Genomic DNA, 23,885 nt, shown 5'->3' with positions numbered 1-23,885 from the left:
GTTCTTCTACAGAAACAAAACAGGCTAACAGGGAAAACTTTGGTCTAAGACACTTATAAGACAGATCGATCGATTGTAATATGTAGACCTCATCTCGATCCTTACTCAAATAATCTATAAAAAATTTATGAGTCAACTGGAAATGTGAACACTGTGTAATTGATGACACTAAGGACTGTTTTTAAACATTTTGTATGTGATGATGGATTGCATATGCACAAAATGACACATTCGAGGTCTGCTGCAGAACCACTGGGGGCCAGTGGGTAGGGACAGAGACGGACGGGCAGTAAGGACTGAGAAGTGCCGGAGGAGGGTGACAAGCATCTGGGAGGCTGCGCTGCCTGTTCTGTGGGACGTTTTGCACCACTGTATACATTTACTATGGGAAACTTCAAACAGGAAGGACACACAAAAAGAGAAAGTGGGACGAGACCAACAGGGTGGTGGTGGAGGGACACGGGTCCAGACGGGAGCTCCGGCGGCACGCCTGCATGTTCACGCAGGGCCTGGAGGACGGTGATCAGAGGGGTGCGAGGGGACGGGGTCTACCCTAGGACCACAGGCCACGTGCACAGGCAGGCGGCAGGCGGCACAGGGGTGGGAGGCCTCTGTCCTGATTCACAGAGGAAGCGGAAGCCAGGTCCGAGGTGTGAGGGGCTGGAGCGCAGCAGGTGCAGGGGTCAGTGCATGTGTCTCCAGGCCACGTCCAGCTGCCAGGACAGGCACAGGTGAGAGAGAAGAAAACCGCACAGGAGGGACGGGAGGGTGTGGTGTGGGGACGGGGAGCAGCTGCAGCCTAGGTGGCCAGCTGGCCTGAGTGCTGTAGACGTACGCTGGGAGGCGGGGGCAGGGACTCGGTGGTAACAGGTGAGTGCACAGGGTGGAGGCCGGGCAGCCTGAAGGAGGGGACAGTGGCCAGCAAACTTGCCTCAAACCCCTGAGACCAGGCAGCACTTTGGGCAGTTCAAAAATAAATACCATCACCAGTAAAATACAACGCTAGAGAAAGATTCAGCAAATTCTGGGAAACCCTCACTCTCTGTGGACGATGCGTTGGCGCCACTTGGGACACCCCTCTCCTGACAGGGAGCCGGCCCCTTCTGCTGATGTCCTTCCACGTGGCCACTGAACGGAGGATCTTCAGAGAGTGGCGAATTTCGACTTCCCTGCGCTGACTGGCTTCTCCAACTCGGCCACAGAACACTGGGCGGGCTCGGAGGCCTGGCGGCCGGCACCAGCAGTCCTGAGCCGCTCCTGAGCCTCCACCCTGACCTACCACGCATGTCAGCCGTGGGCTCACAGGAGAGGGAAGCAGACCTTCAGACGGGCTCTGCAGGTCTGAGGGCAAGGCTGGCTCGCCACGTCCTCTGTACTGTAGGAAGCTGAAGTTTTTGTTTTACAGAAGAAAACTTTGATCAGGACCAAAGATCTGGCTAGAAAGGAACGTCTGCTCTGCAGAGTGGCACTTACAGACCTGCCGTCTGTACGCTGCAGAGCGCGGTGCCTCTCCCTGGCATGACGGACCCATCCTGGGGGGAATCCTGTTGCCAACCACTTGCTGGGGGCTTTCTGAGCATGACTGCGTTCTGTCCTTATAAAACTCCATAGAGAAGGCTTCACTCCCCACTGTAAAGATGAGCGTGGGAAGCCACTAGGTCTCTTGCCTGAGATCATAGCTTTGAAGTTTTGAAGTGGAAGAGCGGTACTATTCCCCAGGTCTGTCTGATTGTGTGTCCCAGAGGGGAGAGAATGGTATCTGGGGGTCATGACGGTGTATCTTCTGGAGAGGTACTGTTTTTTAGGAAAGAGTATAGTGTCTTGAGTTTATAAATAAATAACCTTCTTCTTTTAACAAGTATTTCCTGGGCATCTACTATGTGTAAGGCGCTGCTCTAGGCATTTTGGACAGATGGATGAAAGGAGGAGATGAGACCTCTGTTCTTCGGGAAACACTTTAATTTCATGTGAATATAAAACAAGAGAGAAGACTTACCTTTCTGAGGTAGTTTAGGAAGAACTCTTGGGCCAAGGGCAGTCTTTGCAGAACTGGTGCTGATCAATAAATAACAACCATTTAGGATCTAGAAGTGCTGTAGTATCAATAGTGATCTATTATTCAAGGAAATCGAAGGCATTTACAGAATTACCTAGAGGATTCTTTCAAAACTTAACAAAAAGTCTGAGGCTGCAGCTCAGTGGTAGAACACTTGCCTAGTGTGTGGGAGACACTGGGTTCGATCCTCAGCACCACATAAAAATAAACAAATGAATAGAGCCACGTGGCCCACACACAACTACAAGAAAAATAATAACAAACTTAATAAGAGACTGGAGTCTATTTTCAGCACTTCATTTTGCTTGGTTGGAGAAGCAGGGGAAGGGGCTGGGTATCCCAGAGCTGAGGAGTTCGATAGAGTCGCGCTTTGCTTCAAAGCTTTCACTGCTCAGAGGTCACAGTGTGCATGAGATCACTTGGTCACTGCAGCTGTACCGTGTCCTTCGGCTCCTACGAAGCAGCCCTTGTCACCCCACCTTCAGATGAGGAAGCTGAGGTGCACAGAGGGTCGCTAGCTAGCAGAAGGTCCTAGGCCCGTCGGGGGAGTGGATTCAGCCCCAGCTCTGTAGGACCCTGCGCTCCCACTTCCTCCTCTGCACCCAGGCCACAGCTCGCCCTCTGAAGGACACGTCCATGAGCAGGGGAAGCGCCCACGTGCCCGGAGCAGAGGTCTACTCTGCACTCTGGCTAACCACACATGGTAGGGCCAGTCAGCTGAAGCCGCCATCTCTCTCAGGAGAGGCTGCAATGACCCCACACGCCCATTAGCATTGCGCTCCTGAGCAGCAACAGCAGCCAGGGGCCTGAGCTGCATGGCTGAGGACCCTTTCCTGGCCTCATGCCCGCTTCTTGGCCTCTGACCGGCTGCTTTTTCTTCTGCCCCTGTGACCTGCAGGGCAACCCTGTTGAGACCAAGTCACTACTAAGCGAGGAACGTAAGTGCTGGAGGGCTCTGCGTCCAACCCTTCTGCAGTGTGCTTTGCTTGTGTTCTGCCTTGGCATCTTCTCAGTGACCCACAGCCACTGCTGGTCACGTTACCAAGGCCAAGGCCGAGAGGTGCAGACGCTCCTCGCAGACTCTGCACCAACGCCGTGCTGCACCTCTGCCTTCCTATCACAAGTGACACAGGGCCAGTGCTGGTGCTGTGGTGCCACCAGTGTGTGTCCAAGTGTGTGGACTGAAGACTCAAGAGACGGCCATTCGGCTCTGGCTTACAACCGGCCTGGCCATTTAAAAACATTCTGAGTGCTTTCTCTTGTCACTCCCGCTCTCTGGCCCTGGGAGCAGGGTTGAAGGAGGATCTGAGGATAAAGGTGGGGGCACGGCATGGAACCAGCCAGCAATGAGATTCATGCTGCTAAACACTCTGAACCTCAGTCTCCTCATCAGTGGAGCTGAGAGTAATAGTAACAGAGCCCATCCAACAGGGATATAGGGGTCGAATGGGACAGTGGCATTAAGAGGAAAGGTTTTTTTTTTTTTTGGGGGGGGGAGGGATAAACCCTACAAAGTGCTCCCCACACACCAGATGATTCTCCCTGAGGATTTGGGTCTGGAAGTGGCTCACTGTGTCTGATAATTGGGGAGCACCTCTAGAGAAAACCCTTTGGGGTGGGCTGGATAAATACTGCTGCCTTTAGATGTCCTCCTTCAGGGGAAGGAGGGAAGGAAGGAACACTGCTGCCGGCCCCACAACCAAAGTCTTACAAACAGGGAATCTAGAAAGGTTTTGTGTTTGGGCGATCAGACTTCCTGAGAGAACTGACCATTGGGGCCACGGAGGCAGCTCCCTGCAGGAGAGGGCGTGCCTGGGAGTGGACGGACGCTCAGCCTTGCTTGGCAAGCCACTCTGCAACACACACCTTGAGTGGCACAGGGAATGTCGCTAAAGCTACCTGCAGGATCCTGTCCATCACAACTACGAGTCCGATGGGGAGGAGCCAAGACGGCTTACCTTGATTGTTGAGACAGCCCCTCAAACTTGTTCGTGGTCTTACTTGAAGATGATGGACCCACGTCGTTACCTGCAAGGAAAATCAAGGAAAGTTGCATCTTCAGATAGGGACTCACGCCAGAGGGATATGTGGTCTCCACCAAGAGATGGGCTCGCTGAGGTTCCAGAAAGGTCTTTGAGAGACCTCAGCCAGAACGGCGTGCATTGAAACCAAACAGAAGGAAGTGCTGTTTAGGCTTGAAGACGCTTCTGTTGCCAGTGGGGGTCGGGGCATCACAGGGAGCAGCCCCGTCCTTGCAATGCCTCTTGGAGCACAGCAACCAGGGTCCCACTGGCTCAGACCCCGTCCAAGGACTTGGGGCACAGAAAGTGTCAAGTTTGCCCTGAGGCTGCCCCTAGTAACCACACTCAAATGACACACGCCTCACACATGTGCAGACACAACCAGGAGGGTGCTGGTAACAGTCATCTATCACCCTCAGCCACTTCCTGACGTGTCATTGATCCTCATTTTAACATTTCTAAGTACCTACTATGTGCAGAGCATGAACGTGCAGTGGAGGACCTAAGGCAGATGAAGTGCGCTGCTCTTGGGAGCGTGGGAACTGTCTGGAAGACTTGTGCTTGGGAACTATTATTAATGTGGAATGACATAGTCAGGTTGGCTGCTGTGTGAATCCAGAGGAAAGAGCACCTATAACCTAAGTGGCAGGGGTGGCCAGGGTCTGCCTGCCTGGGAGGTCCTGGCACTGAACAGGTGGAGTGGCAAAATCAGAGGCCTGCAGGTGGACCTAAGTGTGCTCCTGCTCAGCAGAAGGCCAAAGATCAGTTAGAATAAAAGTGGGCTCGCCGATGCGGTGGTGCACACCTGTAACCTCAGTGACTCGGGAGGCTGAGGTAGGAGGATTCCAAGATTGAGGCCAGCCTCAGCAACTTAGTGAGAACCTATCTCAAAATAAATAAAATTGCTTGGGATGTAGCTCAGTGGTAAAGTACCCTAGGTTGAATCCCTAGTACAAAAAATGGAAAGGGCTTTTATGTGACTATTCCAAGGAGCGAGGGGTGTGGGGCATGCTGTGGCCTCAAGATGCCAGTTGTCTGGAGGAATCAGAATGAGACAAGAACTGGACTGAGCCTCACACATGATGCGTCCACTCAACAGCACCAGCAGATGCCCTTGCTTTCACATCTGCCTGGCCATCCTGGCTCTCGGCAACAGGAGACAGACACCATCATCCCATAAGTTAATGAATGGCTGCAGGTCACTTGTCCCTAAGAGTCCTGACCACAAATCTATGTGCTCTTCCTCACTCTTCATGATGCCCCAATGGTGACATTGATCCTGGAAACCACCTTTATTGAGCACTTAGTGTGAGCAAGGCCTTGTACCAAGTGTCTCAAGGTAATCATGCCCAGGACAAATAATCACCCTCTCCCTTTCACACTTGGTGAGACGTAAAGAGAAGTGAAGTTGCCCAAGGTGAAGCAGCAGGTAAGGTCAGAGCCGTGGAGACCACGCCTCCAGGGTCTGCACTCTGAACCCCACATGCCACCCTCCCAGGTCTACTGAACCTGCCCGGCCAGGAGGGGCTGGTGGTGCTGGGCCTCCTGAGCAGAATGTCACTTAATTCTAGGGCACCTATACAGAAAGGAACAAGTTAAACTGCATTACCAGCATCCAACGAAGGCTTTCAAGTCCGGTTCTGTTTAATTTTGAGAAGACACTGCTAACCATCAACATATTCCACGAGCCTGTAATGTGACCCTGGAGGACTTCTTTGCGATCTCTTGTGAACTCTGAACTTGGATTCCTTTAAGGTAGGCATTTAGCTCTTGCACCATGCTCAATGCTGAGTCTACAGTGCTGAACGTCAAATCCTATACCTTCAGACTCAAATCAGCCCTAATAATCAAACAGTTTAGGCTGGGGTTGTGGTTCAGTGGTTAGAGCACTTGCCTACCATGTGTGAGGCACTGGGTTTGATCCTCGGCACCACATGAAAAAATAAAGGTATTGTGTCCACCTACAACTAAAAAAAAGTTTAATTAAAAAGAAAAAATCCCCAATCAAAATGTTCACATCCACGGATTTCCTCTCCAAGTGGAAACACTTCAAACAATGACCACTAGTTCAGTTTTTGACATGCATCAGGCACAAGTGACTTGGAGACCAGCAGGCTGAGCCCCTGGCTCTACTGCCATCATCCTCTCTGCAGTCACACAGGTGAGTTACCATGGCTGTGGTCTGTGCCCATGTGCCCAGTCCTCATTTTATCTTCCTCCCTGGCCACTCAAGATGACTTGCCATTCTTCAAAGACACTGGTTTTATGCCTCTGTAGCTTTGCTCCTTCTTTTCTTCCCCCTGCAATGCCTGTCTCCTTCTACTCTTGGCGAATTCTCACAACTAGGCAAAGGCTACCTGCTGTGCCCAGAAAACTGTGGTTTAGAAAAAAATCCTAAAAATAAGACAGTACTAAAAAGAGGAGGAGCAAAAATTACGGAGGCAGCTCAATCCTTTTTTCTTTCCCCATGCAATCTGGAAAAAGTTGTTGGTGTATCATACAGACGTGTGCAGGAGCGAGCTGGAGGTAGGTGATGGGTGGGCAATGGAAGAAATTGTGGCTAAGACTCGTGGTCACTTACTAGATAGTTCAGAAGCTGCAGGCTGGGAATTTGTGGGACATTAGCCCAGCAGTGAATGGCTTGGAGGACCCAGAAGTCTTCCAAAATGATGGACTAGAAGATGGGTCCTGGAGTCAGAAATGGGTTCAAATCCCAGTTCTGAAGTTACTGGATTTGTGACTTTATGCAAGTCATTTAACTTCTCTGCTTCGATTTCCTCATCAGTGAACTGGGGGCAATGACAGTCCATATCTTTTAGGATGGTGACACATAATTTTAAATTCCAGTGGCCTATGGTGAGGAATGTGCAATTCCCTGAGGTCACTTAGGGAATGGTGGAACCTAGATTAGAACCTGGGCTTCCAGAATGTTCATCCAGTGCACACGTGGTCTCCCATGACCTGCACTGCGGACGTTTCTCTACATGCTGAGGTCCCAGGAGGAAGGCTCTGAGAAGTTAACTTTAAGAATCTCAAGTGCAAGAACAGGGTCAATCTTATGCCTGTCAATCACGAACCAGATGATTATTTGTATTTTTTCTTGGTTCCTTCCTGTGAGACCCCTAGAGTAGAATCTGGGGTCCACTTCAGTCTTGGTATGCAACCTCACACTAGGGATTTTCAGAGACCACACTCCTGTCCTTCATCCCCTACCCTCGTCTCCTTAGTATTTGAATGGTGTTAAAATACGAGTTGCTCTGTTTTAAAGTGCCACTCCAGAGATCACAAAGCCCCACAAGACTCGAACCTGCCCACTGTGCTGTTCACTTTCTAATTGAAAGACTGCCCTAGACGTCTCTGGAAACAGACGGCACGGTTTTCACAGAAGTGAGACTTCCGCAAGGCGACGCCTGGCTGTTCTGGGTGCAGTGGATGGTGCGGTTCTGGCAGGGTGAGAGACCAGAGTGGCCCTTCCTGCCCGGGCCAGGCTGGCGCTGCCCCTGCTGCAGGTTAGGGTCAGGCTCAGTTAGCGGAGTGCTCACGGCTCGCTGGGCTCCCTGGACCAAGTGGAGCACCTTCTCTGAAATAACTCCTGAGAGGAGGACAGCAGGGAGACTCGCTCACCCGCCCTCGGAGCCCAGAGCTGTCCTGTGTAGAAGGCAGTGGGTGGGGAGCATGAGGCGTGTGGGCTCTCGGCCAGCAGGTGCCAGCTGCGAGACCTGGGGCACATTGCTCAACCTTCCTGAGCTCCTGTCCTAAAAGCCCAGGTACCAGCAGGACCTGCTCTGCATGCAGGGTGCTCAACAGTGCCTGGCACTCCATGAGCAAGAGCCCACTTTAAAAGATATACGTGTGCGGTTGTTTATCTAAAGGTTCTAGGTGGTGACACCACAAACCCGCATTAAGAACTGAGGAAGGTGGAAAAGGGTCGAGAGGTAGAAAGAGCACCTCTGCAAGTGGCCTGTCACGAAGTAGATGCACTCAGGGCTACTCTGCTGGCCCTCGTTCTTCAAACACCTGCTAACCTCCTCCAAGCTGCTCCCCTCGCCTTCCAAGGACACACTCAAACTCTACCACCTCTTTTTTTTTTTTTTTTTTTGGTTCTGGGGATGGAACCTAGGGGTGCACTGTGACAAAGCTATGCCCCCAGCCCTTTTATTTATTTATTATTTATTTATTTATTTTTTGCAAAACTGGGGATTAAACCCAGGGCCTTGTACATGCTACGTGACTGCTCTACCACTGAGCTCTGTCCCCAGGTCTTTTTGTTTTGAGACAGGGTCTCCAAGTTGCCCAGGCTGGCCTTGGACTTGCAATCCCCCCACCCCAGCCTCCTGAGTAGCTGGAATTACAGGTGTGTGCCACTGTGCCTGGTTCTCCAGGGTGGGCTAATAATCAGAGCAAACTATGAGGACATGAGTGGAGGCAGGGCCTGAGAGTCACAGCTGCTCCACAGAGTTAGATGCCAGAGATGCCCGAGTCCTGGAACAGGGCTGTGATGGGGGAACCCACCAAGGGGTCACGCTGCAGAAAGTGACCGGTGTAAACTGCTCGTGGCCGAGGGAAGAGACCACCGTGCTGCAGAGGAGGGTGACGACAGTGCTCGCCATGACACTGGCTGGCATTTTCTCTGAGGACTAAAGATAACGAGGCCAACAGGGCAGTGAGACTTCTGGGCATCCTGTGTGTGTATTCTGCATGTGGGATGGATGTGAACATTTGGGGTCCAAAGGGTAAGTGTGGAGAGGGTGAGATGGCCATCTGAACTCACCAAGTTCCCATTCTTGGAATGTGGAAATGTGACCTATGCCACAGTAAATTAAGTTAAAGTTCTCGAGGTGAAGATTGCCATAAGGAATTCAGGCAGGCCCTGAATGGTCATCGGTATCCATCCAAGACAGGCAAAGGCACTTTCAGAGCAGAGCAGGTGGCGAGGTGCCCGAGGTGGCAGAGGGAGGAGTGGTGTGCAGCTGTGACCCAGGCACACCTGGGGTCACAGGCGGCTGAGGAGCAGCGAGCAGACTCTCCTCTAGACCCTCTGGGGCAAGTGCAGTTGTGCAGGATTTCAGACTTGTAGGCTACAGCACTAGTAGATCTGCTGTTGTAAGACATCGAGTTTGTGGCTTGTGCTACAACAGCCTCAGGACCTTAACACAGGCTTCGGAACATGTGTAGTCTACCAACTGGCCATCCAGTGAAACGCCAGGCCGAGAGGAACAGCAGCAGGTAGCATGTACCGAGCGTTCTAAGTCCTGAGTCCTCTCTTTATGTCTCTCCCCCTTAAATGAGAACATTCTGTGTAATATAGGTATGATTACCAGTCCCAGTTAACGAATGGAGAAACGGAGGCACGGGACAGTTCAAAGACACTTGCTAACGCCACAGGGCTACTAGGTGGCAGAGGTGGCATCAGATGCAGGTAATAAGACACTAGCGTCCACATGGGGGGCTCTGGGAGCAACAGCACAAGGAGTTACAAGGAGTTCACGCCTGGGAAAGGGGGAGGGGGAGAGGCAGAGAACCACCGGGATGCCCCTGCGCCAGGCAGCAGAGTGCGTGCACGTGGGTGGCTGGGCGGGGCCTCTCGAGCAGATCCAGGAGGGCAGGCTTGAAGGGTGACTGGGCACAAAGGAGCAGAAGTGAGACCCCAGGCTCAGGTCTGAGAGGAAGGACGCGGCCTGGGAACCCGCTCTACCTCAGGGTGGCAGACACGTGCTGCTCCGGGGTAGATGCGGAGGCCTGGGGGAGCCAATGGGCTGGTCCTCCACTGCACCTCTGTCCAAGGGCGCTCGTTCCGTGGGCTGAGGAGACAGGAGATTCAGGGGAACAAAGGCCCTGGAAATACGGGCCCACTGAAGGAAGATGCAGGTTCCGAGGAGAGGAGGGGCCCAGCAGGCTGCTACCCTGCGTGCCTCACTGACCACCAGCCTGACCCTGCCCTTGGCTTCTGGAACACAGCATCAGCAGGAAACGGGGGTTGGGACCACCAAGCAGCGGCCACACGACCTGAGGCACCAACACCAGGACTGGAGCGAGTCCAACCTGCAAGAAGCCCAGCTGTGTCTGTGTGCACACACCCCCGCTACTGACTGTGTCTGACTTCCGTACGTGCACACACGCCACACGGAAGCAATGGCCTCGGTGATTCTAGGATTAATTCTAGGTAATTCTAGGATTAATTCTTGGTAATTCTAGGATTAATATTCAAGATTGGGAAGCATCACCAGAGCTGTGTTGTGTGGGGAAGTATCACTTGCTGAGGACAGACTCTGATTTGTCCTTGGAGGTTGGTTGCAGGTTATGGGGCTCATAGTGGACGGCTGAGAGGCCCATCTGCAGAAGCCTCTGCAGCTCCCAGCTTACTGGGAACAGGTGGTAGCTTCCCTTAAGCCATAGCAACTTTGCTTCTTAGTGAAAAGGGCCCGCATTCCACCAACACTGGAGATGAAAAAGAAAGGCCAGGTGCCTAGTCCTGCTACCGAGTGAAGCAGGAGAGGAACCCTTAAAGAGAATCGCCAGTCAGTTGCAGTGGTGTACGTAGTGGTGCGTGATACCAGCGACTGGGAGGCAGAGGCAGGAGGATCACAAGTTCAGTGGTATAGTATCCCTGGGTTTAATCCCAAGAATCACTAGGAAAAAAAAATGTTCAAATTTTCAAGATAGAAAACAAATCTGGTCAATTTATTTGAGGAAAACATGTGTCCCTAATAAAGTGAATGTGGGTACTATAAACTACACAGAAATAAAACCAATTGAACCAGAGGATCAAAGTTTGGTGAAATTTACAAAGAGGGTTAACCTGTGATATCAAAGTCCACACAGGGAACATGTGACTTTTGATGGAATGTTATTTGTTATTTATTATTTATTTATTTTTGACAAATCTGAGGATTCCTGAAGGCCTTCGGGTGCTGCCTTTCAACCATCCAGGACATTAGTATTTACGTGCACAGGGCTGCACACCTCGACTCTTCCTGGCTTGCTCGTTTCTCCTGGGATCTGACTTGTTAACATCAGCCTCAAATGTCTCCTTGTCTGTGAAGCCTTCTCTGGCTTTTTCATGCAGAAAACAGACACTATTTCCCAGCATTCCCACAGTGTCTGGTTAACATGAGTACCTGACAGTCAAGGACCGCTTACCTCTCTGGGTCCCTCCCTGGGCCTTGGGCTCCATCAGCATACGGACTGAGACACATAGCAGGCGTCCTAAGTAAGCCTGGTGTGCCAAGGGGACAGGCTAAACACACAGACGTATTCAGGCAAGCTGCACCCCCCCCCCCCCGCCCTGTGGCATTTGGGTCAGATGGTGGGCAGGTGTGCCAACCTCTGCAAGTGGATGGTGTGGCTTTTCCCCAAAACTTGAATGATTAGAATACTAGAGGGAAGCTTTTAAGAAAGGCTTTAAAAGCACTAAGATGAATTACCTATTAGCAAGAAAAACACAATCGCAATCACAATACCAAAAAAAAAAAAAAAAGCCATAATGAAACTCATGGGCAGGAAGAGGTAAGACAAGCAGAGCAGCAGGTTTGTTTAGCTGCACCATCTGCCACAGAGGGCCATGGGGCCACCCTGCAAGGCCAGCAGGCTTGTAGGGAAGATGCAAACTGCACTGCTGCCTCCCTCCTATTCCCCACCCCACGCTGCAGATCACACCTGGGCCCCTGTGCAGGCTAGGCAAGGGCTCTACCATCGAGCGACGTTCCCGGCTCTGAAATTCTGTTTCTTGTGGGAACATTTGCAGTCAGTGTCACTAAACTGATTACACGTGCTGACTCTGAGTAGGGTTGTTCATTCTCAAGAGATAACCAACGACCCTCTGTGTACCAGGCGTGATTCCAGGCTACGCAGACACAGGTGAGAACAAGACAGACAAGGTCACTGCTCCAGGGAGCACACAGTCCAGTGGGGGAGACAGACATGTTCATAAAGTACTTCTGTACTGTGATCAGGGGCTTGGGAAGAAATCAGCTCCTTTAGAGAGAAACACGGAGACACACATGCAAGCTGAGAACGGGGGTGGGGGAGGAAAGGGAGCTGGGCTTTCAGGGAGGACAGAGCGCCAGGGAGTGCAAGGGCCCTAGGGAGGGAAAGGCCAGAGTGCAGCCGGGAAGTGGAGGGAGGCCAGAGGCAGAGTGCAGAGGAGAGCCCTGGCGTGCAGCACCCTGGAGGCCCTTGGTGCCAGGAGTCCAACTTTATCTGAAGCTCCACAGGAAATCTTTACAGGGATAAGGAAGAGTGACCATGAGGTGATTCACATTTTATGAGAAAACCATTCTGGCGGTTTTGAGGCAACAGATTCCTTTGCTTTTCTGGCCCTTTACTTGCTCTTCTGCAGTGAGATGAACAATACCTACACCACATAGTCATGCTTACGACTGACTGAGAGTTTGGATATGCTTGGCATCTTACTGCTATCATAGCTGGTCCTCTGTATCTGCAGTGATGTTTGTTCCTTGGATTCAAGCAAACAACTGTGGACCAAAAATATCTGGGAAAAACTTGAGTCCGTACTGAACATGTTTAGACAATTTTTTTTTAACATAACACTTACTTTGTATTAGGTACTATAAGTAATCTAGAAGTGATTTAAAGCATATGCGCTTAAGTTATCTGCAAATACTATGCCATTTTGCATAACTAATTTGAGTATCTGCAGATTTGGTATTTTGCAGGGAGTTGTGTCCAGGAACCAAAATCCCAATGATACCAAGGGACAGCTACACTGATTGCTCTTAGCAGTTTTTAAGGGCCCTAAACATTTTCAAAGTGTTTCTCGGCCACATGGAAAGGGTGCTCACGCGTATCCAAGCCCTCATCCAGTATGTGTGCACTTGGGCCCATTTTCTAAACGCACCTTCCACTGCCCACTGAAGCCCACACACTGCCTGGCCCTGGGCGGCTTTGCCCTGACTTTAGGAGAACTTACCCCAAGGAACTGCGCCTTTGTTTGGGGGCCCATGAGGTAGTGGGCTGGGAGGGTCGGACAGGGTTCTCTTGTGTCCGGGTGGTGGGGGAGGAGGCCTCTTCTTGGAAAGGGTGGAGCTGCCACTAGAGGTCTGGGTGCTTAGAGGGAGTGTTGAAGGTGGGCCAGGTGGACCTAGAAAGGAAATTGAATGGGGGCAGGAAGGTTAATCCCAAGCTCACAGACACAGGACACCAGCACGCAATCACTCGCACACATCCAAAGACAAAGACAAAGGCGAGAGGCTGGTATGACCTCGTCCACCAGTTCAACGTTAAATCCAACTTGAAAACAGGACTCAAAGAAATCATTGGTTAAAAAAAAGGAAAATTACAACAAAGGAAAGAGTGTGCTTTTAAGGAACAAAATGCTAGTCAACACAGAATGCTGAGGGGTTTGGAACATTGTTTAGGTACGATGGGAAAAATAAAACACACATTTGAAATCAAGAACTCACTGGAATCATCACAAATCTATGTGGGAGGAAGGCACACAGTACTACCAGCAAGGCCCACAGGGTCAGAGCAGAGTCGCATATCAACTAAATCCCTGGAAGCCTACAGGCTGAACATCAAAGAATGCAGATAACAGGGCTTTTTTTTTTTTTTTTTTCCCTCCACTACAACTTTTTCTTTTTGTCAGCAAGCTGAAATGTTTAAAAAAAAAAAAAACAAGCCTTTTCTAAATGTTCTAAAGTTACCTACAAAGACAGATAAACCTAAAACTCCTTTTTTTTGTTGCAATTCTGAATTGTTTTAGAAATCATAAGCCACTTATTATATTGGAAGCCTGAACAACAGGTAATGGAGTTCATTTTTAAAAGTAGTCACGGAGGTAGTACACATGTCCTTGTTTTGTTTATTCAAAGTTTATTCACTGAAGTGGCTGCTGTGTGTCAGGTGTTACTTGCTGGGCACTTGGACAATTTTATTTTATGTAATATTACCAGGTGTATGTTTAACCATGTTCATGGACAACTGCTTCTGCAAACATTTAGGGAAAGAAAGAAAAGGAATAAAAGAAAAAGCAGCTGCCACATGAAATGTTCAACACCAGGTACTAGAAACCTGGTGACCCAGAAAGGGTCCAAAAGAGCATTTTACATTCTGTGTATTTAAAAAAAAAGCTTAATTACTTCTAGTCTCCATTCCGGGTAAAGTAAATTTAGATAATTTCCCATTATCAATTACCAGTCAGTACTAAACCGACCTAGGCACTGATTCACAGACAGGTAGTTCAGTCTTAGAAGTACTTACTGTTCTCTCAATAAAATGACAGCTGCATTAGGATTAAATGGCCATACTGGATAATTCATTCTGTCTTACTGATATAATACAAGATGGAAAGCTTATGGCTGCCCTAAATTGATGCCCTGCTATGGCATGGAGTTACTGCAGTTTCAGAAACTTTCTTTTTGGTGCTGGGGATTGAATCCTGGAGCTCTTTACCACTGAGCTCATCTCCAGTCCTTTTTGTTTTTATTTTGACATGGGGTCTCTAGACGTTGCCCAGGCTGGTCTTGAACCTGTGATCCCCCTGCCTCAGCCTGAAGGGTCACTGAGTTACAGGGGTGCACCATCACACCCAGCCAGGATATTTTATTTTTACAACCCTAAAGTAACTGTTAATATGGTTGTGCTCTGTCGTTTTCAAAATGCGTGTTTTTCCTTTTGACTTTCCTAACAACCCTGTGATGTAAGTGGATCCAGGACTGTAACTATTTTGCAGCTAAGAAAATGGGGGCTTGGCATGAAGGATGGTACTGGGGCAACACAGGTGTCCGGAAATGGAAAGGTGCTCAGCCCATCATGCTGCCAGTTCCTGAAAGCCAGGGCAACATTTCTGCACTTGGCACAGGAGGAAAACAACAACAACAAGTGTTCAGTATCAGGAAGTGTAACTTTCCTCTTGGAAAAAAATGCATAATAGATAATAGACAATGGTGAGATTCCAGAGTAATTTCATCTTTAGCACCACCTAGGGACTTTCAAAAGCAGTGCATCTGAAAAGTCACTCACACCAGATTTCAAATCTCATCTGGAAACAAAAACTGCCAGACAAGATACTAATCAAAATGTAGTCTGTAAAGAAAAAAAAAAAAAAAAAAAAAAAAAAGTACCAATGGAGCTGTGTACATCACGCCCCAGAGCCGTCAGTCACCACAAACCAAGCAGAACCCAGCCTCAGAAAGTCTAGAAACTTGGTCAGACATAGTAAGTTCCAAGAACCCTGCTCTGTTCAACTCAAGGTGAATGCTCAGCCTTGAGGACATCCTGCTTGTCCTCTCTGGCTAGGAAACTCAGACATAACTACATTCTCTCTTCACCTTTCATCTTCATCTTTTAATGGTCAGCTTAGATGTGACCCCATCCAGAGCCTTCCTCTAACCCACCCAATCCCTAGACCGCTTCTACCTCTGAACTTCCACAAGCCTTAAAGACACAAAGACACTAGATTTTCTCTACCCCACGTTTCAGATCATTTCCCTTCCCTCCCAGACTGGAGGCTTTCACAGGGAAGACTTGTCTGTCTTCCCATCTCCCACTGCCTATGCTGGGCACAACTCACACCTCTGGAAATAATTCATGGTGCAAGTGAGCAGGATGTTGTTCCAATGTTCTGTGCATCTGGTTTTCAGTGAGGCAGAGAACCCCAAGGTTCCATAACAGGAGACCAAATAAAGTGCATCTGTGAAATTTCTAAGAGAAAAGCCAACACCAGAATATGGCTTGCAAAATTATCTTGACAGTTCTTTAAAAACTTGTCTGTAGAAGTATGGTTTACATATTTTAGCATATCATACAAAGCGGTGATGACAGAAGTCACATCTACACAACTCTAGGTAATATGAATGAAAATTTCATCATCTTTTCTAATGGTTTTATTTTAATTGACAAATATTGTATATGTTTTTGTGTACAACAAACTGTTGTGAAATATGTACATACTGTGGAATGGCTACATTGAACTAATTAACAAGTGTGACCTCATGTCCTTATCATTTCTTTGTGGTGAGAACAAGCCTCTCAGCAACTCTCAAGAGTGCAGCAAGCTATTATTAACTCATCACCATGTTGTTCGACAGATCTGTCAACTTATTCCTCCAACTGATCTAATGGTTTTCATAGGATGGAGTTTAAAAGAGTGGAAAATTTATGTTAAATACTTTAAAAATAGATAAAGACACAATACTGTATATTTATGGAGAGAAGGACTCTGTTAGAAGGGGTGTTCACGTTCAGATGGGGAAGCGGCTCGGCAAGGTGAGGCTGGGGCACTTGAGGAAGTCAGCGGCAGGGCCAGCCAGGATTCTAGCACGAGGCGCCTGTCCTGGAACACACCGCTGTGAGCAGCTCTACACAGAAAAGAGCACTGGCTACTCATTTGTCCTTCAGTCTCTTTGCATGACGGTGATGATCAAGAGAAAAGTACCAGGTTCGAGGGGCTGAGGGTGGGTTCTTTAACAGTTACTCACACATTCCGGAATGCGAGCACAAGGATTTCCTCTACGTCCCTTTCCACACCCTGGCGGCCAGGAGACTCAGAAGGCTTGAGTCAGTGGCCACTGCTGAGGGCAAAAGTCACAATGTTCCTGCCAGGGCTAGGTCACTTGTGTGATGGGGGCCAAGATGAGAACAAAACAACCCCTGAACACAAATCTAACATGGATCAAAGATGGCAGCCCACGGGCGGGTGGCAGTAAGGAGATAAAACACCCCAGGAAACTGCAGAGTCATAAGTAGGTGACTAATGCTCCTGACGCGGCACTTCCGCCTCTGCATCACCGGCACTGCACTCTCCTGAGGGCAGGCCTCTGCAGTGAGCCGAGGTGTCCCCCACTCCACTGGCTCTGACCTCTGATACCTGTTGCTATGAGAGAAGAGGCGCAGAAATCCTTGCCCCGCTGTTTGTGTATAAGTGGGGCAAACATTTCACACCCAGGTTTTTAGCAAGGCAACTCTCACCCTCTGGGACATAAGGCTCTTTCATGAGTGTCCCCTCTTTGTTCTGGCCACCTACTCTTGGGATGTGCTCTCACTGGTCCTTCTTGTTCTGTTCATGCTTTAAACACCGACACGCGCTGGCACCTACTCTGCCTTCTGCGTGTGAAGGCAGCTCGCTGTGGCCTGTCACTGAGGGGTCCTGCCTCCTACCTGGGCAGTGAATGAGGACTTCCTTGCCCCTCTTCAGCACTGTGAGCAGCACCCCCTACTGGCCCGACGCCATACTCCAGTTTTCTCTCTCCTGAAGCGCCAACCTCCACTCCTCTGTTTTCTGGTCTCTGGAATATTTATTTATAGAACTGAATACATGAGGTGGGACAGAGGAAACTCCTACTTGTTGAGTGCTCAGTGTGCTCTCTGCAGTGATCCTGCAAGCTAGACACACAATCCTTGTTTTTCAGACAAAGAGTGAAACTCAGCAGGATGTGCTCAGTGCTGGCAGAGACGCAGAGAGAGGCTGCCCTGATGAAGGATCGGCCTTTTGTGGGGCAAGGGAAAGGCACCTTTTTGGAAGAAAAGATGGAGTCTTTTTGGAAGAAAAGCAGGAGTTCACGGCTGCGCAGGCAGCGCGGTCTGGCCTGACGCCGGCTAAGGTGCCTCGGAGGGTCTGTTTCTCTCTTGATTCTTACCGTGCTTAGTGTCTTCTAACCCGAGAGCCAGGGCGGCATCCGGCTCGACAGCCTCCGAGGCACTGAGCCTTCGTCAATAACGTCTACTCAGTATGCCGGCCACTGTGCCAGAAGCTCTGCTGGCTGCTCAGGCTGAGGCCGGAGCCCGCGGGGCGGGAAGCCTGCATTTCAGCTGACGTGGGAGATTCAGGGCGGCTCAGGGCAGACAGACCCACCACTGAGGGCGAGCCGACGCCGGCTGCAGGAGCGTCCGGTCAGCTCAGCCCACCGGAGGAAACTAATCTGCACAGCGGTCCATCCCAAACTTGAGTGGTCAGTTCTTTAGAGTAAGTGATGATTCTTGAGATCAGATTTATCACTCACTTACTTAACAAATCCTTTCTTTAAGCCCAAGTGCCTACACTGTGCTGGGTCTCACTGTTCGGAGCCCCTGTTGATTTAGCAAGCTGGGGTGACTGCATGGTTCCACAGAGGATGCCCTTCTTAAATAGCTGAGGTACTGCAGAGGTAGCAGTGCCAGCAGCGGATGCCGTGGAGGACCAGGTGCCACGTGCTGGACGACACATTTTGTATACTTCTCATTTCATCTCCAAGCGATGGAGATGGGGCAGGGGCTCTGCGTCAGGTGTGAGTATTGCCCCTGCTGCACAAAAGGCACCAAGTTGAACCGTGGCATAAAGTCACAGTTCTGAAACCTAACGTTATTGAAAAACAGTTAAATCCAACCAAGAAATCAACCCAAACCAAGCAGGCCTCATGCGTCTCCAAGCCCCTGGTGTGCAGATGGGTCCTGTGGCACTGTGCTGTACCTGATGTCCTTCCACACAGTAGGGTACCCCTACTGACTGCCACAGACTAACAACCTGAATATGATTCTCTCAGAGCAGTGCAGGGTTCTGCATTTTATAAAATGCTTTCTCCTTTTACTGTCGCATTCGATTTTTTTTTTTTTTTTTTGTGGTGCTGGGGATTGAACCCAGGACCTTGTACGTGCGAGGTAAGCACTCTACCAACTGAGCTATATTCCCAGTCATTTCATTGGACTAAAAAAAAAATTTTTAATTTTTTTTTTTTTAGTTGTAGATGGACACAATACCTTTATTTTATTTATTTTTACATGGTGCTAAGGGTGGAACCCAGTGCCTCACGTGTGCTAGGCCAGCACTCCACCACTGAACCCCAGACCAGCCCTGTCTCACTGCACTCTGACGATGACCCTGTGAGACAGGACGTGTTCCTCAGCACAGGAGAAACTGCAAGGTCTGCTCTGACAGGCCCCATTTTCTGTCCTACTACAGCCTCCATGTTACCTGAAGTGATTTCCTTAACCATTCCAGGGCTCAGTTTCCTTATCTGTATAATGGGATGCAGACTGTGGAGAATTTAAGCATCCTTGTAGCTCTAAAAAATAAACATCTAAATTCCACGCCGTAATTTTAACTTAAGGCTTGTTTTTAAAAGTAAAGCACGGGGCGGGGGAGCTGCTCCTCAGGAGTGGGAGACTTCTGTGCAGGCCATTCGGCAGCTTCCTTTTACTCTCTCTGGACTCACCTCTGAGAGGGCTTAGGCAGTAAAAGACGGCTGGGGAGGCTTAGGGAGGGTGAGCGTGGGGTTCTGAAGGGCCGGGTCCTTCCGAGACCGTGGGGAGCACTGCCCCAGCACGAGGGACCTTGGCTGGTGGTGGTGTAGGTCAAGCCTCCCTGCATTCTGAGACAGCTGGAATTTCTTGACAATATTCCTGAGCTGGGTTCGGGAGAATTCCTTCTCCTGCTCCCCTCTGCCATCCTCTCATCTGTGGGGACTTGGTCCCCAGTGTCTGTTTCTGTCACACTGGAAGCCATTATCCTTGCAATCCCTAAGTTGATGTGGAGACAACTTGTGCTGCAGAGACCACAGCTTCTTTGCCACGGAGAGTGAGCAACCTGAGCAGCAGCTCAAGAAAGCCTCGCTCTCAGCAGATAGTCCTACCGGTTAGCAGAACGAAGGGACAAACGCACAGGGGCTGCAAAAAGGAACTCTCTGCGCCCAGAGCATCGTCTGGTCTTTAACCACGTCTCCTCGGAACTCCTAGACACTACCAGTTTCCTAAATGTGAGGGCACGTGAGCCCAGCTCCACACTTCATGTCCTCATAAAAGGCACAAGAAGGCTGCACTCCTCACGACTCAGCAGCAGACAGCCCAAATCTGACGTCCTGCTACACACAGCCAGGAGGAACGTGCTCCGTCCAGCAGGGAGGGGTCTACATTCAATAGTGGGCTCTTTTGAGAACGGGAGGGATGAGCAGCCTGTCCTTAGCCGACCACAGTTGCTATGGCCAAGTCTCTGGGCCCTTGTTGCAGCAGCTGAATCACTAAATAAATTTAGTCTTTGTCTTTTGGGTCTTTGGTAAAGGACTTGTTAGAATTTATTCAAGGCAGGCGAGAGATGCTTGGCACTGAGCCAGAGAGTGTATTTTGTGGGTTTCTGTGTCCCCTTGAGACTAAGTTACAGAGGGGGTGGGAGAAGGTGGGGTGGTCTGTCGGCCCCCCAGGACTCTGGCGTCAGTTTGTTCTGAGAACAAATCCGTTCCACAGTCTCAATGCCCGAGAGGCTGTGTGAACAGGTACAGGTGCTGCCTGTCTAGATAGGTCGTCACGTGGTAGCTACAACTAGGGGATGTGGAGTTTGTCAGTCACTTCCTCCATCGTTTTATGTGGTTTGGAGGTTTCTCACTGTCCTCTCTGGGGTGCAGCAAGGGAGTCTCTGCCCTCGTCAGATGGCTGCTGACCTGATGGGCATGTGGTTACCTGAGGGAGGTGGCAGCAGGACACTCCCACTACACACCTGCAGCTGGACGTGCAACTGAGTTTGAGGTGTGTTCCAGCTCAGTGAAAGAAAGGCAGGGAACTCTGGCCTCTGTGTCTTTGGCTCACGTGTGCTATCACTGCCACGGCCACTGGTCATCTTTGATGACAACTATTCATGCCAGAGCCTTATTTTAACTTTTCTCCATTATTTTATGATCTATGAGGCCATTTGGGGTTTCTCTAGGAACACAGCTCTCATTTATAACACTGTTTCAATGAAGAATAAGCTCTGAAAAAACAGTTTTGAATAAAGCTCACATTTCCCAGAAAACAGCCTCTGTGTGATTCAAATAGGCAGGCCATTGTGCACCCAGGGGCCCTGGAAACCTGTGCGAGCACAGGCGGAGAGCGCAGGAGAATCCTGCATTTGGAGTTTTTGGCAGAGGCCAAACTTGGAACTGCAGCTCTGGGTACCTCAACTGTTCCCTAGGCTTGGACACCCCTCTGATGTTGGCATTTCTGCGCATCGACTTGTCCCTGTGCAGGTGGGAGCACCCTGACTTTCTGAGCCGGGCATATTGATGGACAGAGGATACAGGATGAGAACTCTGCTTGAGCATTAGCCCAAGGTGCCAATTGTGTGGAAGTACTTGATGATAAGGAGCACAGAAACACTGTTCCAGGGAAGATTCCTCCCCAGAGAGCATCCAGGGGAAAACATCCTCTTCAGAGTGTACAGGAATATAGGTGTTGGGCTCACAGGGCCTGGTTTAGAATCCAAGAAGCCGAGAACCTCAGGACAGCTCCTAGGCATTTCTGAACCTCAGCACCCCTGTCTGCGGGACTCTGGTGTCTACAGGGCCTACCTTATCTTGAGACCACAGGATGAGGCAGGCTTTGCTGAGGGTCTCTCAAAGACAAAAGCAACTTGCTCACCAGCATTATTACTACTAGCATCTTCCACACGGGAGCATCTCAGGGCAGAGAAAAGTAACCTTTCAAGCAAACTGAAACTTCACCCTGTGTTACAAAGAGCACAGGTTTCGGAGCCATGCAGATCTCAGACTGAAACTCAACTCACCACTTAACTGGCTGTGTGACCTTAGACAAGTCACTCTAGCTCTCTGAGCCATATTTTCCTCTCCGGTGAGAGGGGCACAAAAGCACCTACTTCACAGGACCACTGTGAGGCTAACGTAAGACAAAGTGTGCACAGTGCCCACCACTCTGCCTGCCCTTCACAACACATTCATCCTCTGCCCCTCAAATGTATCTTGAATTCTTACCAAAGTTGGCCAGACTACCAGCTCTGAGGATGGAGCCAAAGCCCTCTCAAGCCCGTACCTTTCCCGGCATTCCTAGGAGGCAGAGGGGGAGCCTCTGCAGTTGGTGATGTGGGCGAGTCTGTGCTCGTGGAGGCAAAAATCTGGTTGGTGAAGGCCCCGTAGGAGAGCCGCTGCTTGTCCCGCGGAGTGCCGAAGCCTGGCAGCGCCAGCTTGTCCTGTGGGGAGATGCTGGAGGAGTGGCAGAAGCTCTGGGGTCGGGGCGAGCGCTCCTTCTTGATCGGGCTCGGCTGGGAGATGAAACGACAGGGGGTGAGATGGTGCCAAGGACCGTCCTCGCGGCTCAGGGAGGATCTCTGAGGGAGGGTGCAGGTGGTCTCTGGGTTCCCGCACCCTTTGTGCCCTAAGAGCCTCACGGCAATGAGGTGGTGTAAGGGCAGCCGCTCCACTTCCACTCTGCATGCCCCACAGCAATCACACTGTCGGGCACTGCCCAGGGGCCAGCAGGTACCCAGAAGCACAGGGCGAGGACACAGACCTGACCTTTAACAAATACCTTCCCGTGCAGGACACTTCCACCGACATTCCACACTACTTCCACTTCTCTAGCCCTGCATCAAGTTCTTCCCCTGCTCAACCCTTTAACGTTGAAGTTCTCAATCTTTTTTTTTGTACCAGGATTGAACCCAGGGGTGCTTAACCACTGAGCCACATCCCCAGCTCTTTTTGAGATAGGGTCTTGCTAAGTGACTTAGGGCTGGCCTTGATCCTCCTGCCTCAGCCTCCTGAGTGGCTGGGATACAGGTGTGTACACCATGCCCAGCTGAAGTTCTCCATCTTCACCTCTCTTTTTACACCTTCCTGGGAAGTAAACGCATCCACACCACAGCTTTGAGGTGCCAACTGCACGTTGTTGACTCACAGATGTCCAAGTCCACCCCAACTTCTTGGCTTCAGACTATTTTCCGTTGCCCGTGCAGTGTCTCTGGTGCCCAGCTCAGAAACCCCTGTCACCTGGAGCTCCAGGCCCTGCATGGACACTTCGGAAATGGCCCTCAAACCTGCTCCCAGTGCAGCTGCAACCTCCTGAACTCTCTCTCCTCGACTCTCTTACCTCCAGCCCATGTCCACACTACAGCCAGAGCCGGCAGAAGTTGTTTTCAGATAATAAACTGCTGCTGGCTTCTGGCTGCTTGGATAAAGACAAAAGGCACCTTTCCCGTCAGAAGGCTGCACCTGTCTCGCAGCACTTCTCACGCCTCAGACTGGGGCTCTCCCAAGACCCCCCCTGGAATGATGTGCTCCTTCCCACGTCTGTGCCTGGCAAGTGCCTCCTATCCTCAGAAACCCGTCTCCAGGGCTGCTTCCTTGATACGGTCTACAGAGCTGGCCAAGGCGGAGGAGCTGTTTGGTCTTCTGAATATGTCTCAGAATTTCTCCAAACTCTCATTAAAAGTTATCACATTGTATGATAATGTATATCCCTCTGATAAATTAAATGTCTTTAGGATCTGACATTCCTTGCATCCTGCGTGGCACGGAGGGAATGCCCTGCACATGTCTGATGAACATAGGAAATGAACTTTAGAGCTGGTTAAGAATTACCCACGAGGGTCACAGGGAACTGGGTTTCATCCTGAGACCTATTCATGAGCTGGGAGACGTCAGAGAAGTTGCTAAATTCTCTGTGCAGTTTTCTCTTCTGTAAAACGGAGACAACCACAATATCCCTATGGGCTTTTGGTAAAGATGGTTTAAAATAACATAGTACTTAACATAGCTTATCTCTTACTTAAGTTACTTCTTAAACCACAATTGTTAGAATGCACCCACCAGCTGTTTTGAAGTTTAATTTGATGTGTCGCCTTGGCTAGCCTATGGTATCCCAGTGTTTGGTCAAACACCGGTCTAGTTGCTGTATAGGTTTTTTTTTTAAATGTGACTATTGTGTGAGTCAGTTTTTGGATTACCCTCCATAATGTGAGTGGGCCTCATCCAGTGACTCGATGGGTCTCAGTCAAGACTGAGGTCCCTGAAGAGCAAGGAACACTGCCTCCTGCCGGCCTTCGGCCTCAACGCTGCCGCAGCAAGTCCTGCAGGATCTCCTGCCTGTGGCCCTGCCAGCACCACCATCATGTG

At 50.1% G+C, this 23,885-nt stretch overlaps 1 protein-coding gene across 8 annotated transcripts in view; it reads right to left on the bottom strand.

Annotated features, from left to right (window-relative positions):
* The window catches only part of Asap1 (ArfGAP with SH3 domain, ankyrin repeat and PH domain 1), a 330,237-nt gene that overhangs the window by 7,543 nt on the left and 298,809 nt on the right, over window positions 1-23,885 (bottom strand). For 4 of the 8 annotated variants that reach the window (XM_047548811.1, XM_047548821.1, XM_047548831.1 and 1 more), the window contains 4 exons: window positions 21,808-22,036; window positions 13,007-13,177; window positions 4,015-4,084; window positions 1,997-2,055 (listed from right to left, as the gene is read on the bottom strand). In XM_047548811.1, the coding sequence (XP_047404767.1) occupies window positions 1,997-2,055; window positions 4,015-4,084; window positions 13,007-13,177; window positions 21,808-22,036 (529 nt within the window). The remainder of the gene's footprint in view (window positions 1-1,996; window positions 2,056-4,014; window positions 4,085-13,006; window positions 13,178-21,807; window positions 22,037-23,885) is intronic. The other 4 variants (XM_047548846.1, XM_047548857.1, XM_047548868.1 and 1 more) reach the window with 1 other exon arrangement.

This window comes from Sciurus carolinensis, chromosome 1 (genome assembly GCF_902686445.1).
Source record: "Sciurus carolinensis chromosome 1, mSciCar1.2, whole genome shotgun sequence".
In the NCBI taxonomy this organism is placed as follows: Eukaryota; Metazoa; Chordata; class Mammalia; order Rodentia; family Sciuridae; genus Sciurus; species Sciurus carolinensis.
The sequence above is the reverse complement of the archived record's forward strand: the minus strand, read 5'-3'. Positions and strand labels throughout refer to the sequence as shown.